This window comes from Labrus bergylta, chromosome 5 (genome assembly GCF_963930695.1).
Source record: "Labrus bergylta chromosome 5, fLabBer1.1, whole genome shotgun sequence".
NCBI classification, from domain to species: domain Eukaryota; kingdom Metazoa; phylum Chordata; class Actinopteri; order Labriformes; family Labridae; genus Labrus; species Labrus bergylta.
Window position 1 is genome coordinate 22,600,764 of NC_089199.1, and position 14,190 is coordinate 22,614,953.

The 14,190-nt window shown below is 40.1% G+C and overlaps 2 protein-coding genes and 1 long non-coding RNA gene across 5 annotated transcripts; 1 reads left to right on the plus strand and 2 right to left on the minus strand.

The window, feature by feature from the left end:
* Positions 1–77: 77 nt before the first annotated feature.
* Positions 78–3,780, minus strand: rpp14 (ribonuclease P/MRP 14 subunit). Of its 3 annotated transcripts, XM_065955203.1 has the most exons (7): positions 3,673–3,722; positions 2,985–3,083; positions 2,614–2,773; positions 2,367–2,451; positions 2,038–2,114; positions 1,860–1,938; positions 775–969 (listed from the first exon to the last, which is right to left on the minus strand). In XM_065955203.1, the coding sequence occupies exons 3-7, from the start codon at positions 2,703–2,705 to the stop codon at positions 913–915; spliced, it is 390 nt and encodes a 129-aa protein (XP_065811275.1). In that variant the 5' UTR covers positions 2,706–2,773; positions 2,985–3,083; positions 3,673–3,722; the 3' UTR covers positions 775–912. The 3 variants fall into 3 exon arrangements, with proteins under 3 accessions (XP_065811274.1, XP_065811275.1, XP_020486390.1); XM_020630734.3 differs by lacking the exon at positions 2,985–3,083 and having other exon boundaries at positions 3,673–3,780; XM_065955202.1 differs by lacking the exons at positions 2,038–2,114; positions 2,367–2,451; positions 2,614–2,773; positions 2,985–3,083; positions 3,673–3,722 and having other exon boundaries at positions 78–969.
* A 578-nt stretch (positions 3,781–4,358) lies between these two features.
* On the minus strand, positions 4,359–12,310 carry LOC109981787 (abhydrolase domain containing 6, acylglycerol lipase). The gene is made up of 9 exons (XM_020630742.3): positions 12,178–12,310; positions 9,646–9,757; positions 7,551–7,710; positions 7,148–7,261; positions 6,831–6,963; positions 6,589–6,746; positions 6,221–6,275; positions 5,623–5,723; positions 4,359–5,122 (listed from the first exon to the last, which is right to left on the minus strand). Exons 2-9 carry the CDS (start codon positions 9,747–9,749, stop codon positions 4,943–4,945), a joined length of 1,005 nt encoding a protein of 334 aa, XP_020486398.2. The 5' UTR covers positions 9,750–9,757; positions 12,178–12,310; the 3' UTR covers positions 4,359–4,942.
* On the plus strand, positions 9,895–13,670 carry LOC136179258 (uncharacterized). Its single transcript, XR_010666438.1, has 2 exons — positions 9,895–9,982; positions 13,303–13,670. It is a non-coding gene; the product is annotated as an uncharacterized lncRNA (long non-coding RNA).
* Positions 13,671–14,190: the final 520 nt, after the last annotated feature.

The following is a 14,190-nucleotide window of genomic DNA, read 5'->3' on the forward strand; positions in this document are numbered from 1 at the left end:
AAAGGATTTTGGCTGTGCCAACAAGATTTCAAGGGGAGCCTATGCCACCCCTCTGGACTTCAATGATTTAACAATAGTGGGGTTTTTTCCACAGCTTTTATATTCCACGCACAACATCAAAGAAAGTACAGATCATGTCTTTAACTAGAAAAACAATAAAACATGAAATGACACGTCTCCATGGTTATCAAACTGTCCAGACACTGTTCTCCACACTCGATCAATAAACAAAATAAACAGCACCATGCAGCAAATTCTGTTGTGCACAGAAAACTTTTGCATCCAGAAGATCTTGTGAGTCACTTGGGTTTAACTGTAAGGGTGCTCCTCCTCCTCCTCCTCCTCCTCCTCCTCCTCCTCCTCCTCCTCCTCCTCCTCCTCCTCCTCCTCCTCCTCTCACCCCTTCTGCTGCTGATCCTCGGGCATCATCACCATCACCTCCCCCTCCATCACCACCTTGTCCTTGACGGAGCATGTCACGGCGATGAAAGCAAACGACATCTTGATCTTGCGGACTTCGGCCTCGGCCAGCACCTCCTCTCCGATGTAGAGCGGTGCAGGGAAACGGATCTCCTGGTAGAGGAAGACGCAGCCGCGGCCTGGCATCCTGGTGCCGAGCACGGCCGAGATGAGCCCGTTGATGAGCACGCCGTGGACAATGGGCGTCTCAAAGGAGGTGGTGCGGGCGTAGGTGGGGTCCAGATGGAGCGGGTTTGTGTCACCCGTCAGCTCGGCGAACAGCTCCACGTCTCGGGAGGAGAAGGCTTTGGTGAGGGAGGCTCGCTGGCCGACATGAAGCAGCCTGCAGGAGGGAGCAGCTGCCGTGATGGAGGAGAGGCAGAGCCGAGGTTTGTTCAAAATGCTGCTCCACCTGAAACTCATCCTGGAGAAAATGAAGCTCCTCCTCCTCCGTCAGTCCAGCTGCAGCTCTCGGCTGTTTCCTGACAGTGAGAGCAGGTACGGAGACACCTGGAGAAAAGACAAGAGAGAGTAAAGATGGACTTGGTTTCCATGAACCTAGAATTACTCCTCAGGAACTGCCATGTTGGTTTCATCGTCACAATGCGTCATGTCATCAGCAAAACCTTTTCCACACACGGCTCAGCTGCTGTGGTTGAATTGGAGTTCAAGATCTGTTTTTTGGGTAATTTTATCAAACATGCTTCTGATAAAGAGAGTCAACAGTGCAGAGAGAAACAGAGAGTGGAAGCAGGCAGCTTTGTGAAATACAGCTGTCACAATACCAGGATTTCACACTTCAATATTTCACTAAAAATCAAACAATTGCTGATTTCAGTTTTGATACCAAGGCACCAAAAAAGAGAGTCTGAGGCACCGAGTGTTGGCTAAGTTTCTAGGTGTTTTGCAATCAACAAAAATTGGAGGGAAACTCCTGCACACTGTCTGCAATGCACAAATACATTGGCAATATATGTGTGCAATAACAGAGTGCTCGGCCTGCTTCCTTTAGGTTGTCAAAAAGTATCAAAGGATTGTACACTTTGACAACCTAAGGGAAGCAGACCGAGCAGATTGTAGTAGTAGTGTGTGAGTTAAGAGTAAAATAAGTCAGAGAAACCATTGAAAATAAAAAATAAACTGGAAGAGCAACTACTAGAATTAGTGACAAGTTTTTTTGGCAGATGCTTTTTTTTAAAGATTTATTTTTTTGTTTTTTTTTCCCCTTTATTTTAGAGATAGGACAGTCAGAAATCAGAGAGAGAGGGGAAAGAAGCCACAGGTCAGATTCAAATGCGGGCTGCCCGCCTGGAAGTGTATGGCCCCCGTACATGGGGCGTGCCATGCGCCCTAACCACTAGTCTACCAGCGCTTTTAACGTTTGAGTAAAGTTTGCGAACCTGCAGGACTCTGAAGGCACAGGCCTGGTTCTGATAGAAGCCCAGCAGAGTCAGGGAGCTCCACAGCTTCACCAAACCCCTGAAAGATAAAAACACACACACACACATTAAAATGACTGTGATAGTGTTGGAGGATTAAATATTGGGACTATATATATTCTGTTGCTGATGTTCTTACTTGCTGGTAACACGAAGAAAAGCAGTGAGGGTCTCCTCATCGTACTTCAGCAAGTCAAATGTCAATGCTGCTCCCACCTGAATATTGAAACAAAATGACAAAAAATAACTTAATAGGTCTTCATCCTGGATATTCTGTTCCTGCACCCTGTAGTGAAGGGTTCATACTCAGACCAAAGGGGGTGCAGAGGGTCTGCTGTTGACTTTAAATTCAGGGTCTGTCAGCTAAGAAATGCTGCACATTTGCTTCCCAGTTATCCTGCTGCCTAGTTTAACAACCTTGTCCAGTTTGTTCTCATTTTCTCAGTTTAAGAAGGTCATTGATCTCACCTCTCCATGGAGACTCTTCAGACCTGTGATGATGAACTGCTTCAGGTCAACTGCGCTCAGTTTAGTGGATTCATCCTCCAGAACGCTGAACACACAGAAACAACATGTCTGATGAGCGTGCAGGTTTTCAGCAATGGAACCGACACACGCCTTAGATAAATACACGTGTATAAAACATATTTCTCAGGCGTAAAAGCTAAAGATCAAAACGAACAGTATGTTAAATAAGCATGTCACTGTGACTTACAGGCAGACTTTCAGGTAGTGGTACGGCGCGGCGTTCTTCAACACGTCCCGTCGGAAAACTGAACTGTGGTCCTTCTCGTCTTCACGTTGCATTCTTTTAAAGCGTCAGTGACTCAGACTCCAACACGTGGAACGCAGCAGGATGATTAAATGACTTCACACTAAAAATATACAACACAAACACTCCATTTAAAAATGTATATATTTATATATAGCCCTATTTCAAATCTGTGAATCTTCTAATTGTACTGTACATTTACTGTATGTATCATCATGGGAGTAATCATGTGTGAGTGTTTTTTTTTTTTTACTGGAGGTCAAAATGCTCCAGCAACATTTTGACCTCTTCTAAGCCTTTCACTCATCATGCACCTTGTTATTTGGTGAAGTTTAGCCAGAAAATCCTCCTGTTTCCTGACTGTTTATTTATAGCATGACCTTGCGGAACAGTCATTGCATTTCACTGGCCACCTGTAGAGCACGTGACGAATCAAATCTCTGAAATCTTGAATCATTACCTGTGCAGGTTTGAATCATTTTGGATGTGAAATAAGGTGGACAACAAGCACCATTCCCAAGCTCAATGCAGGTAAATTATTAAGAAGGCTGTCAATATTTATGTATTAGGAAATAATAAATACATATGGACGTTTAGCTTTTTGTAAATTGTCATCTGTAATTTAATTTCCCATTATGACATTACATTTATATTAGCATATACCACAGCCAGAAATTCAATATTTACACTAATAATTTATAAAAACAGTTAAAAGGACGTCCAGCTAACCACTATTATAAAGCTGATAATTTGCAGATATAGTAACTTATTACACATTACGTTAACAGGCTCGACACCTTATCTCATGTAAATGTCAAACATAAACATGTCTGCTCAACCTGAAGCTAAACAAGCTAACAGGAGGTCAACCTGAGCTAAATCAGGTTTATACAGTCTACGATAACTCTTCACTAAAACTCTGGCAGCTAAAAAGAGTCGATATACTTCCGTTCGGTTTTGTTAAAGTAGTGTTAAAGGAGAGAAATGCTTTGTTTGACTCACGTCGCCACATTAAGCTGGAGAATTGTCAGCGTGTTTGGGACATCTGAGCGTCCATGCAAACTTTGAACCAGTGTGCGCATGCGCTGTCGTGCTGTGTAGTACAAAGATGTGTAAATTGCTAAAATGTATCACTCCGTCTTGACATCGAAAAAACAAGTCCCAAAGACGGAGGTTCACCAAATAGGTATGAAAATACAGAGGCGGATCAGGGCCAGACATGAGAAATATATAATGAGAGAAAGAAGGTTGTTTTCATTGTGCACTTCAAGAAGAAAGCTGAAATGTCAAGAATAAAGTCGAAAATGTTGAGAATAAAATTTAAAGTCGAAATTAAACAAGACATAAGATACGTTTTTACACTAAAGTCTTTTTACAAGCTGACATATATATTTTTTACACTTTGTGTTAAATGACGCAGTGATGTAGTATTTTGTATGGTTCCACCTTGGGTACCCATAGACTATATGAATTACAGTCTATGTGGGTAGGTACCACACCATATTTACAGTCTATGGTACCACACAGCACAAAAGTAAAACTATTTTGACTGAGGAGTGGTACATCTTGAATAAATGATCTATCATTTCAAACAGGAAGAGCTTGTGTTTTGTCGCCCCCTAGCGGTCTGGGTACGAACTACCTCGAAAAAAGTGTAAACACAAATCAGAGCCGAATGTTTCAATCAATCATTTGAGCAAATTGGAAATATTTATTTCTGTGTCCTGGTGCTGGAATCATGGAAAACCCTATACATTTTAAATAAATCAGAATGTAATTTCCTAAAGTTAAATATATAACCAGTACACAGCAGCACAACATGTGACTCACAAACAAACACCAAATTAATATGAAATAAATGAAATGTAAGATCAAAGTCATGTTCTGAAAAAAAAGTTGGAATGTTTTTATAAAACATTAGCATCTAAAAAATGAGGCTACAGCCTTCTGTGTAGGGCTGTGTATGTGTGTGTGTGTGTGTGTGTGTGTGTGTGTGTGTGTGTGTGTGTGTGTGTGTGTGTATGTGTGTTTTACTGAGTGGAAAAAAATGCAGGAATATTTGACAGTCGGCTCCACACTGTGCCTTCATTTCAGTTTTCAGTTTTCACAGAATGTCTTGCAGGCGTAAAAAACTCTCATATCAAACTAGAAAATAGAACGATTCACAATCAACTTCATTCTCCTCATCATCTTCATCTTCATCACAACCTTCATCATCGCCGCCTTGTCCTTCTTGAGGTCAGTCATCGACATTAAAGTTCAAAGTTTTACTTCAAGAGACTTTCTTTGTGTTTTCATTGTCGACGTCCTGTGCAGACAGGAAGTTCATGATGAGATTGGCGGCCTTCCTGGGTCGCTCCAATGCCACAGAGTGACCACAGCTTTCTAACAGCTCCACCTGACAGTGAGGCAGCGCTTCCTGCAGCACCGACGCCCCTGACACGTCCACCACCTGAAGGAGGAGAGACAGACCCATCAGCAGCTCGTAAAGCTTCTGGATTTTAGAGATAACAGTTAAATCTCCACTTTGTTACTAAATACAATGTTAATGCTGCTTGTCAATTAAAATAATCTAATTATCAAACCACATTACAGAGCCTAGTGCAGGGGTGGGCAACTGGTGGCTCCTCACCCAAAGTGGCCTGCCACACTTCTAATATCAATAAACATGACAAATACGACTCCATGCACAGATACCAAATGCATGAACATGAAAAACAGAAATATTACTTCAATACTGGAATATTTTTGGGAAGAAATAAGAAGATCAAATTGGCTGTATTGTTTCTGTAAATCTATTTAACGAAGAATCACTTCATTAAATAACAACTCAGTTCATTCATAGCCCTGAAAAAGTCCTGAAACTTTGCTTTAATTCTGTGTTTAGTTCTTGAACCTACATTCTTTAAAGCTACCTCATGTTTTAAAGCTCGCTAAGTAACTCATTTCTACCTGGTCCTCTTTCCCCCAGATGACCTGCATCGGCGTTTTGATGAGATGCAAGTTTTCCTGCAGTGAGTGACGAGACTTCTCCCCAACGATCTCCATGAACACTGAACAAAAAAAACAAACAAACACACTCGTGCTGTAAGAACTCAACGCTGGTAACAGAGTGGTCGGCTAATTAAAACAGGAGGACACTGCAAAAGCTCAAATCTAGTCAGTTATAAATCTTATTATCCTTTTTATGAGTCGCTTTCACCCGACTATCAGTCCTGATTAACATCTTAATTCAAGATATAAAAAGCACAAAATGAAGCCTGGACTGTTTGTAATGAGTCAAATAAATAAACTGAAGTGTCTTCAAATGAGAAGTCCTTTCTGAATAATCATTAAAACATCTGATTTCAAGACACCTTGGCAGATATTTTAAAATCACATAAAGAAACTCAGGTCTTTTTTTTTTAGCTCACAGATCGGATTCGAACCCGTGCCGCCAGCTTGGAAGACTATAGCCTCTGTACATGAGATATTTATGACGGGATGTTAGACAAATGGACTTTTGCAGTGCAGTTTATAAAACAGGTAGGATATGTACGGTCATACTGACCTTCTTTATAGAAACCGTTGTTTGGGATCCTGTTTTGAAGAAGACCCCGCAGGACCTGGCAACACACACACACACACACACACACACACACACACACACACACACACACACACACACACACACACACACACACACACACACACACACACACACACACACACACACACACACACACACACACACACACACACACACACAGAGAGTTCAGTTGTGTAAAGCTGGCCAGGTAGCCGAGGCCTTACTACAGATGGAGTAAAAGGTGAACCGTACAAAATAAGAAATCCATTGAAAAGTAAGGAAATAGAAGTGCCGATATAAATAAAATAAGATAAAAGGAACATAGCTGTGTTTCTTTTTGTTGGGTTTACCTGTCGGGGGAGGTTGATGGGGGTGTAGCAGCAGAGTCTCAGCATGTCGTCGAGCTCCTGAGGAGTCGAAGGGATCAGAGGGATCGACTCCTCCTGCTCACTCTTCTCCAGCTCTCTCAGGCGGCTGATGAACTCAGTCTCTGTGGGATAAACCAAACCTGCAGCACACGGGAGGGGGGGGGGATCTGTTACTCTGCTTCAGGTTTCAAACATCACGGAGATCAGATGTCGACTGAGTTTACCTGCCGGGCAGATCAAGGTGACACTGCACAGGTCAGCGGGGTGATGAGCAGCGTAGACCCCGGCGACGTTACCTCCCATCGACGTCCCGATCAGGTGGAAAGGTCTTTTATCCAGACCGATACTCTGCACAAACTGCTCAAAGGGAGACACAACAAAAGACGTCTCAGTGCTTTGAGATGTTTTGGTTTGTCGTGTCAAACAGAATGATCGGTCGACAAATATAAATGTTGTGCGAAACATGAAAAAGCTGAGTGTGTCTCAGTCACACACACACACACATTCTCTCTCTCTCTCTCTCTCTCTCTCACTGACTGACCTGGTGTATTCTGCCGACCTGGCCCTGGATGCTGTAGTCCTCCAAGCCAGTCCGACTCGTCCCCTCATGACCCGGCATGTCCACACACACCACATGCTGGTTTTTGGGGAAATACTGGAGAGAAAAACAAACAAACCATCTAAAATGCAACGCTGTTTTTGAGTGTGGAGTTGATGTGCACTATTCTCTCACAGCTCTCTCGCTCTCTCTCTCTGATGTATTGAATTTGGACTGCAGTACCCATTTTAAACACTAGGTGTCAGAGTTACATACCGCTCCTTTAAGCATTGAAATGTCTGTGCGCTAACAATTAAAAATATTTATAGTTGTAGTAGTTATTTTGCCCCAAGTTGTGCAGACAGCAATAAAAAAAACTAATGTCTGTTCGATGTAAGACTGTTACCTTGACGACAGGCAGCCACATGTCCTTGGTGGCGGAGAAGCCATGCAGCAGCAGCAGAGATGGCGTGGCGCCCCCTGGCTTCCCTCTGCTGGAATAACAGAAGCGATAACTTCCGCTGTGAGAGTATCGGACCACCAGCCCGAGCCTCTGACGCCAGTACCTGCAGAGGATTGCAGCAGGATCACTACAAGTTATCGTCTGAAGTCGTCTGTCATCGCAAAAAACGTTTTCATGAATTACAACGCAAAGAAAAGTTCAGCTAGCATAAAATCCTACCAGTTAGTGTCCGACTTTAGTGAGTTCAGCTGAATAATGATGTGTGACTTCAACATTAGGTCTTATATGTAGTTTATTGTTTGGGATTTCTGTGATGTAACACGTTGGTTTTAAAGCTCTTGTGAGGAACTCTCACTTTTTTAGCCCTGGTAGAAAAAGTTGGGCCTTTTTTTTTGATAATTTTATCCCTTTGACATGCCACCAAGGTTACTGTCTTACACTTGAATGTTGGCCTGTAAAAACTTCCCAATTTGCAGCTCGAGTACAGCTTGGACTGATGGTTATTGTAGATGAGGTTGTTTTTTTACAAAGAAGAAAGTATTGGTCAAATCAAACGTTTGATCCAATCTCAGCACAGGACAGACAGGAAGTGGATCACAAAGCTGTCATAGTTTATCATGAGGGGGAAAACAAAAGCCTGTACCCATGGCGATCAATCCAAAATGTATTTGAGATATTGCCTTTAAAGCTCACTGTGGGGCTTGAGGTCAGATCAGGATCACCAAACCAAAAAGGGTTCATCATCTGCACACGATCAAAACAAAGTTCATCTAAAAGTTGTTGACATGTTTCAGTCTGGAACAAAGCGATAGAGACACACGCTCACATAACCCTCCACAGAACATGGGAGAGAAATGATATTTTGCTTTCCTGCGAGCAGATATTGCTCAACAATATTCCTACAGAAGTTATCTTTTTATATGTTTTTATACCCGTGTCAGACAGGCTGCTCGAACTCACAGAGTTCCAGTTGTACCCCCCCATACAAAGCTAATGAGCGTCCGTTCATGAAGACAATGCACCTCCTTTATACTTCTACAGTTTAACATTTACAATTTGATTTTGTTTCATGCACAAAGCCGCGGATAAATACGCTGTTATATGACTCTGACTCAGCATTATGTGTGTGTGTGTGTGTGTGTGTGTGTGTGTGTGTGTGTGTGTGCCGACCTAGTCCCAGCAGGAATGGGAGGTTTGTGCATGTAAAACAGCGTTCATAATCTGCAGGGTGGCCAACATGCACTTTTTCTTTTACAGCTTAAACAAAGTCCAGCAGTCAAGGTCACGCCAACAAGTGTTTAGAAATGATGTTTCAAAACAGTTATTATTTATATAATTCAAAATGTTCCATTTAAACATAATGAAGATAAGATACTTGATTCAAAAGTTAAAAACTTGAAGTCAAATCAAATATGTGTCATTCTGCTGTCTGCAGGGTTGGTGTTTTGTATTTAGTTTTGACTGGAGGGCTCGTTAGAGTGTGGATAAAGGGTTTCTTTCAGGAGGTAATAAATGGGCTCATTAACATCATTAAATCTGGTCAGTACTTATAACGTTTAATTTGCTTCAAACCAGAGAGTTAGACCATATCTTGAAATAAATGAAATGTTTTATGGGGGGTATTTTTCTATCATTTAAGATGTTTTATCTCTGGACTTTAAGACAAATACATTAAAAAGTGAGGAACACTTTTTGTGCTTTTCCTTATTTCTGAATGAAAAAAGCTGGAAACAAACCAGTAAGCAACAAAATAATATTAACAATATGAAAATAATAAGTTTTGTTTCTGATGGTCTAGTATGCTTTTGTTTGTCATATAGACACACCAGCATTAATTACAGTCTGATTAATCAGCCGTCTACTTTTTGTGTCTACCTGGGATTGTTAAATTATAACCCAAGGAGGACAGAGATATCAATATTTATCCTCCCTCCTGTCCAGATAGTCATGTCCAGCTTTGAGAAAGTTGATGTCGGCCAAACTCGCCAAACTTGTTGTTTGAGTGTGAGTGTGCCGTGTGGATGCATTTTTTTATTACCAGTTGTAGACCTTTAAAAGTGCTCCTGGCCAGAACAGGAAGGAGGTGATGAAGGCGAGGACAGGGACAACCAGAACACCCCCTGATAGCATTACCAACTCCATGGCTGCACCTTTTAAAGATAAAACACACAAAACAGACACTCACTTCATCTCTCTGCTTCATGTCTAAACTGTGACTGCTGCTGATTACATCAGATCAGGGAAGAGCTAAGAACCCAATAAAAGTTATTGGATAACATGACGTTTACAACTTAACAACCTTAGAAGAACATTACAACATTTACTAAAGTATACGATGCGGAATGATCCGACACAGGATGAAATGATACGATACGGTAGGTCTTGTTACATTCGAATAGGACAGGATACGTTACGCTACGTTGCATTGTGTTACGTTACATTCTGTACGTTACATTTTGTACGTTACATTTTGTACGTAACATTTTTGTTACGTTAAATTAGTGTTACGCTATGTTACGTTTGTGTTATGTTGCGTTTGTGTTATGTTATGTTTGTGTTATGTAACATCACGTTGTGTTATGTCACGTTGTGTTACGTCACATAACGTTACGTCACGTCGTGTTACGTTACATAACGTTATGTTACGTTACGTTAGTGTTACATTACGTTTCGCTACGTTACATGACGCAACGTTTGTGTTATGTTACGTTTGTCTTACGTTAGTGTTACGTTAGTGTTACGTTGTGTTACGCTACGTTACACTATGTTACGTTACGCTATGTTACATTACATTGCTTTACGTTACAAAGCTTTATGGTCACATTATGTTTGTTTACGTTACAATACGATACTGTACGATATGTTTGATAAGATACAATACTATCTGTTACATTACGTTACGTTAGTTTGCAGACTAGCTTATGCTCAGTTAATCTACCAGCTTAGTTACAATAATAATACAGTAATTTAAATATCATACTGTGTTTAGAGCCTCAGTGTATATTTATAAAACACCAGTAATTGATTCCTTTGGATAATTTTGTCTAACAAAAGGCATTTATAACTCACTGTCACTCTTATAAAAGGTCAATTTGTTAAAGTTTAGACATGGACATGGTCATGGCTAGTCAACACAGAGAGCTTGCTCAACTCTAAATATAGCACTGAAGATGTTCATTTTTTTGGAGGAAAGTTGAAGTTTTATCTCCTTTTGCTGCTTTATGACCCTTCAAACATGATGTGTCACCTAATCACAGGACACCAACAGTCCAACATTATTGATATTTATGGTACATTTAAAACAGTATGATGATCTGTTTATTGAAGTCTTATAAGTTTTTTCAGACAGAGATTTTATAACATAGAGGTTTTCTTTTTACATATATTACACCCACTATTTCTTTGATTATCCTTTAAATTTTTTTTTAGAACTTTTGTCGTTTAAATTATTTCTTCCTCTAAATAAATGTAATACCTGTCACTTTATGTGTGTTAATAATAGCTGCACAATTAAACAAAATAATAATAACTGTGAAAAAGAGGATCATGAGTTATGAATGAGTTTGACTACGTCCAGACTTTCAGACATATATATAAACCTTGATGACAAAGTGGCTGAAAAAGTTCTCAAATCTTTGACGTGTGAAAGTGAAAGTGCTTAAATATGATTTAGAAATACTCAAATTCCTGCATTCAAAAAAACCTTGCTCGAGTTAAAGTACAAGAGTTACAGGATTAAGATCTACTTCAAAGTACTAAAACCAAATTAACTCTTAATGCACAATGGTCATTTTCAGAATAATAACCTTTATTATTGGTCTATAGGCTTATGATTGATGCAACAATGTGCTTTAATATTTGAATGTAGCAGCAGGTACATATAGCTCAAGTTTTAATTTATTTATGCATCTAAATATCACTTTACACCCTGCAGTGCTGCAGCTTAAGAAATCCTCCCTGGAGAACAATATAGACTTGTACATAAAACAATTCCATTATTTATTGATTGATTAATATATTTTCAATCTCTATCTGCAGGTAATCAATACGTAAAGATATCAGACACATATTGCAAAGTACAAATGAGCAGATAACATTAACGTATAAGTCATGAACGATTAAACATGACTACGGTATATCGTGCAGACAAAATCAGCACGACTGGAAACTGAACTGGCAAGTAAATAGACTTAAAGTTGGGTTGTGGCTGTTACATAAAAATCTGCTGCCGGGGATCTCAAAGTGAGACGTCAGAAGAAGCTGGGCGGTAGGACCTGCGTGAAAGGTGCAGGAAACCAAGCTTCCCTTTTCCTGTCACTTTAAAAGTTAATATTTGTAGCTTTTAATTACAGGAGTGACCAGTACAGAGTATACATCAGGTAATAACCATATAAAACCTCACAAACAAGTGTTTCTTTAGTTATGACTCCCTTTGACGTACAGAGGAATACATCACCTCTCAAAGGACACTGAAGGTTACACTGAGTAAACACAGCCAGGTGCTCAAGAGAAACATTAATGTTCAGTACAGCAGCACGATTAAAATCATCTGTGCAGCGTGATCACGTACCTGTCCGAGTCCTCTTCGATCTGTCAAATAAGGCTGCCTTCCTCCTCTTTCACCCAAATTACACAACAGCCTTTCATCCTCACTTAAAGGGAAAGTACAATAAAGAGGACCCTGCTACGTTCAAGGACTGTCGGACATATAACAATGTCGTATGTGTTACAAAGTTCAACCATTGTGCAGCGCCTCCACACGAGGGCGCCACCTTCTCATTCAAAATCGCTTAATCTCCAGAGGTTCATATCAAAAAAGAAATGGATAAAAAATAAGTAAAACCAAGATATTAAAGCCCCGTAAACACAGCGCATCATGATCATAATCTGCACCAGGTTTGTTTCTAAGAAGGTTTTCATTTACAAGAAGTTTGCTTTGGTTTTGTAGTATAAATTACAATTAAATCACAATAAGGTCACGATTAAGGGCCAAAATTAAGGGCCAAAATTAAAATCAGGTTTTATCTAAACAGGAAGTTCATCACATTTAGTTTAAGACAATACAAAATAAAAGCATAACAAACAAAAAACAGTTTTAAGATGGAAAAAAGAGGAATATCAAACGTGCACTTAAAAATCAGTTTAATCGAGATGAACTATTGAAATTCAGCAATTAGTTGCACTTTTACATTTTTTTAATTTGACAGCCCTAAAACTTAGTTGTATCATGACATTTACAATCATCTATTGATGAGTTGTAAAGAGGTTTTAGCTTAATTAACATGATTAATATAAAAGGGAAATATGTTTTTATCAAGTTAGATAAAAACGTGTGCACACAAGATAAAAACTTTGACTTTAAGGGCTCTGTTAAAAAAACAAACTGTACATCATTTGTTTTCTTATTTGAACAAAATAAGTTGAAGTTTAAAATCAAGCTATCAGGTACAATTTTAAACACTTTAAACTCTGGACTGACGAAGGATTACTCTACCTATTCATTTTAAAACGGCTTAATCGTTGATCATCTATGAACACAGCTAAAGGAAGTGATGACTCAGTCTTACAAATCCTCCTTAAACGCCCCCTGATCTTGCTGTATGCTTTTAAAGGCAATAAAGCGCTCCAATCAAAACACATTTATCTCCGTTTGGGACTAAAAATATCCTTTTCTGGATTTTCTTTCATGGTTCAGGAAGCGGCTGTCAGACCATCAGTGAGGTGATGTAACTGCAGGAGAACGCTGGTCTACAAACCACAGGAATACCTCACATTCCTGCTGGGAGTAGGTCAGCACACACACACACACACACACACACACACACACACACACACACACACACACACACACACACACACACACACACACACACACACACACACACATACACACACACACACTTCAATGAAAGTGTTTGAACCTTGTTTGCACAACTAATTCCTACTTCCCGTAAATCAGAGTATTTCATCTTTAAAGCTATTAAACCTTTTTCTCCAGCTGGATTCAGATCCTTTAAGGTCACATATTATCAAAATAAACTTCACCATGTTTTCTAACTCTAATATGTGTCTCTCTAGTCTGTCTGCAAATCCCCCAAAGCTGAGAAAAGTCCATCCTCTCTGTCTTTTGCCTGCTCCACTTTTCAGAAAATGTGTGTTCAAACAGGCTGTTTGGAGATTTTCCCTTCATGACATCACAAAGGGCAGTAACCCCTCCCCCAGGTGGGTGACACTCCCACAGCTAGGTGTTTGTTCTGCCTGAGTCTGCCTTCTCACCATAAATAATAGGACATGGGGCAAGAAAGCCGGAGCCACCCAAGCCCTTCTGGAGGGGGGGCGTGGTCAGACACAGCTCATTTACATATTTAAAGGTACAGAAACAGTCTGTTCTTAGCAGGGCTGAAATAGAGGGGTTTATAGTCATGATCAAATACAGGATCAGAGTAGATTTAGAACAAGAAACTTCACAAACATGTTTTAGGGAGCTCTGAGAATTACTTAAGAATAATGTGTGACCTTTACATTAAGACTATATGAACAAACTGTAGGAATGGGATTACCTTTGGTTGAAAACTGCAAATAA